The 2,418-nt window shown below is 39.9% G+C and overlaps 1 protein-coding gene across 1 annotated transcript; it reads left to right on the plus strand.

Annotated features, from left to right (window-relative positions):
- Nucleotides 1–55: 55 nt before the first annotated feature.
- Nucleotides 56–2,156, plus strand: LOC121939380 (aspartyl aminopeptidase). The gene is made up of 5 exons (XM_042482406.1): nucleotides 56–205; nucleotides 711–788; nucleotides 1,005–1,085; nucleotides 1,566–1,726; nucleotides 2,076–2,156. The coding sequence occupies exons 1-5, from the start codon at nucleotides 71–73 to the stop codon at nucleotides 2,143–2,145; spliced, it is 525 nt and encodes a 174-aa protein (XP_042338340.1). The 5' UTR covers nucleotides 56–70; the 3' UTR covers nucleotides 2,146–2,156.
- Nucleotides 2,157–2,418: the final 262 nt, after the last annotated feature.

Here is a 2,418-nt window from a genome sequence, read left to right on the forward strand (position 1 = left end):
AAAAAGCTGACTAGTTTTCTCAGACGATAAAACTGGGAGGAAAACAAAGTGCTTGATTTCTGAATGAAGGATGAAGTGTTGTGTGTTCCCTCCTCAGGCGGAGAAGCACCACCCGGCGCTGGTGAAGGTGCTGTGTTCAGAGCTGGGCGTCGAGCCTGAAGCCCTGCTGGACTTTGACCTCTGTCTGGCCGACACTCAGCCTGCGGTGAGTCCGCAAGTCAACCGTTGACTTCCTGTGGCCTGTAATAACCAGATAACCCCCCCCGGGGCAGCAGTGATCTCAGACACCCAGCAGAGCGTCAGATATTTATGATTAAAGCAACAAGGCTGATTTTTTAATCTTTTATTTAATGGATGATTGTGGAGGACAAATGGACGTGATCATATTCCAAATGTGAAGTTTAGGAGGATTTGAATTTGAAAATGTGAATTTTAAGGAGCATTATTAACATCTAAAATGTGACATTTTAAGGCAAAATATTTCCTCTAACATTTAAAGTTAAAAGCATGTGTCCCTCTAAATGTGACATTTTGAGGAACATCTTCCTCTAAATTTTGAATTTTTAAACAAAACAATTTCCCTCCGAAATATAAAGATGGAATTTAGAGCACATTATTTCCCCTCAAGCCTAAAATTCAAAGCACAATGTTTTCCTCTAAAATGTGAAATTTAAAGCACACTATTTTGCTCATATCTCTTCTCTCTGCAGGCGCTGGGAGGCGTGTACGAGGAGTTCATTTACTCTCCTCGTCTGGACAACCTCCACAGCAGCTACTGCGCCCTGCAGGTCAGACTCCAAATGCTGCATGCTGCTTTACTTTTAGGTTCTCTGGATCGACACCTGCTAAAGTGCTGAAAGTAAAAATATTTGGCAGATAGCTGAAAGTATTCTCAGTGTCATTGCTCAAACACAAAAGTACTAAAAAAGTCTGTTAGATGATCTCAGCAGACGTTTTTGTAGCTTTTAGGAGCTCTTGTTGACCAAATCTTTGTTGTCTCTCAGGGGCTGATGGAGTCCTGCTCTGGAGACTCTCTGGCCACAGATCCCAACATCCGCATGATCACCCTGTACGACAACGAAGAGGTGAGTGTGACGGAAAGTGAACCCGTTTGGGAAATCTCCGTACGTACCATATGTCACACAGATTTGATGCTAAATTTAATTTTTTTGACCCCTCGAGAATTGATAAAAATGGTCAAAATCCCTTCAAAATACCACGAGGAACCTTTGAGGAACAGCAGAGAAAAAAATTTGTTGTCAAACTTTTTGGAGATTTCCGTAAGAATTTTTTGACCACTGACTGACGAGCACTTCTGTGAGGTCTCTAGTTAATTCACATGAGGCTGTGATTATCCCAGAGGTCACTACAGGTCATTTTATACAGTGAGTTTAAAAAAATGGTCTCACTACGGTGCTGAACTGGATATCTTCTGGGTTTTGGAATCTTTGAGAAACAAAAAAATAAGACATTTTAAAATGTTGCCACCATTTTCTGACCTAAGAAAATAAAAATAAACCTATTTTTTTTCGAGTTTCAATGACAGCGTGTTGTTTCTCCTGCAGGTGGGATCAGAGAGCGCTCAGGGTGCTCAGTCCAACCTGACGGAGCTCATCCTCAGCCGCCTCTCCGCCTCCGCCTCCAACCTCACCGCCTTCCAGCAGGCTGTGCCGCTCTCCTTCATGATCAGCGCCGACATGGCGCACGCCGTGCACCCCAACTACCCGTCAGTGTCACACACAATTTCTGCTATTAACACACAGAAGATGCTCGGTTATTTTAGCATTAAGTGTAGAAAGATTGCATTTAATTTTAGTTTTATTGGACATGAATGTAGTTTTACTGCTGAATCGTTTCAGTCAAAATCCAGTCAAATGAAAGTTTGGAATGTGCATTAAAATAAAAATAAATTAGAGAAAAAGATCAGCCAACTAAAATCATGACAAATTAGGAATGAGAAGTTACATTTAATCATTGTATCCGATATAAGGAGGGTGCAGCCATTCTCACTTTATCTCAGACTGTAAAAGCTGACTTTTAATTTTTTTTATCAAACCTTTTGTTTTTATTCTCAGGGAGAAGCATGAGGAGAACCATCGTCCTACTTTCCACAAGGTGAAGACACCTGCTTGTTCATTCATTTAAAATTGAAAAAGTACGAAGACACAAATGTATTTTTTAATTGTTTTTTACAGTTTACATTTAAGGACGTAACTGTAAAGACATTTATTAGACTGAACTTTGCCACATGCTTTCACTTTGCAGTTTTACTTGTCAATTGCTGCCTGCGGTTTAAGACTCCTCATTTTTATATATTATTTAAGTAAAAATAGAAAATAATATTTGGCTTAAACTTCACAAATACAAAGCCAGAGGAGGCATTAAACAGTATTTTCAATTATTTCATAAACATAGAGC

This window comes from Plectropomus leopardus, unplaced genomic scaffold (genome assembly GCF_008729295.1).
Source record: "Plectropomus leopardus isolate mb unplaced genomic scaffold, YSFRI_Pleo_2.0 unplaced_scaffold4683, whole genome shotgun sequence".
Lineage (NCBI taxonomy): Eukaryota > Metazoa > Chordata > Actinopteri > Perciformes > Serranidae > Plectropomus > Plectropomus leopardus.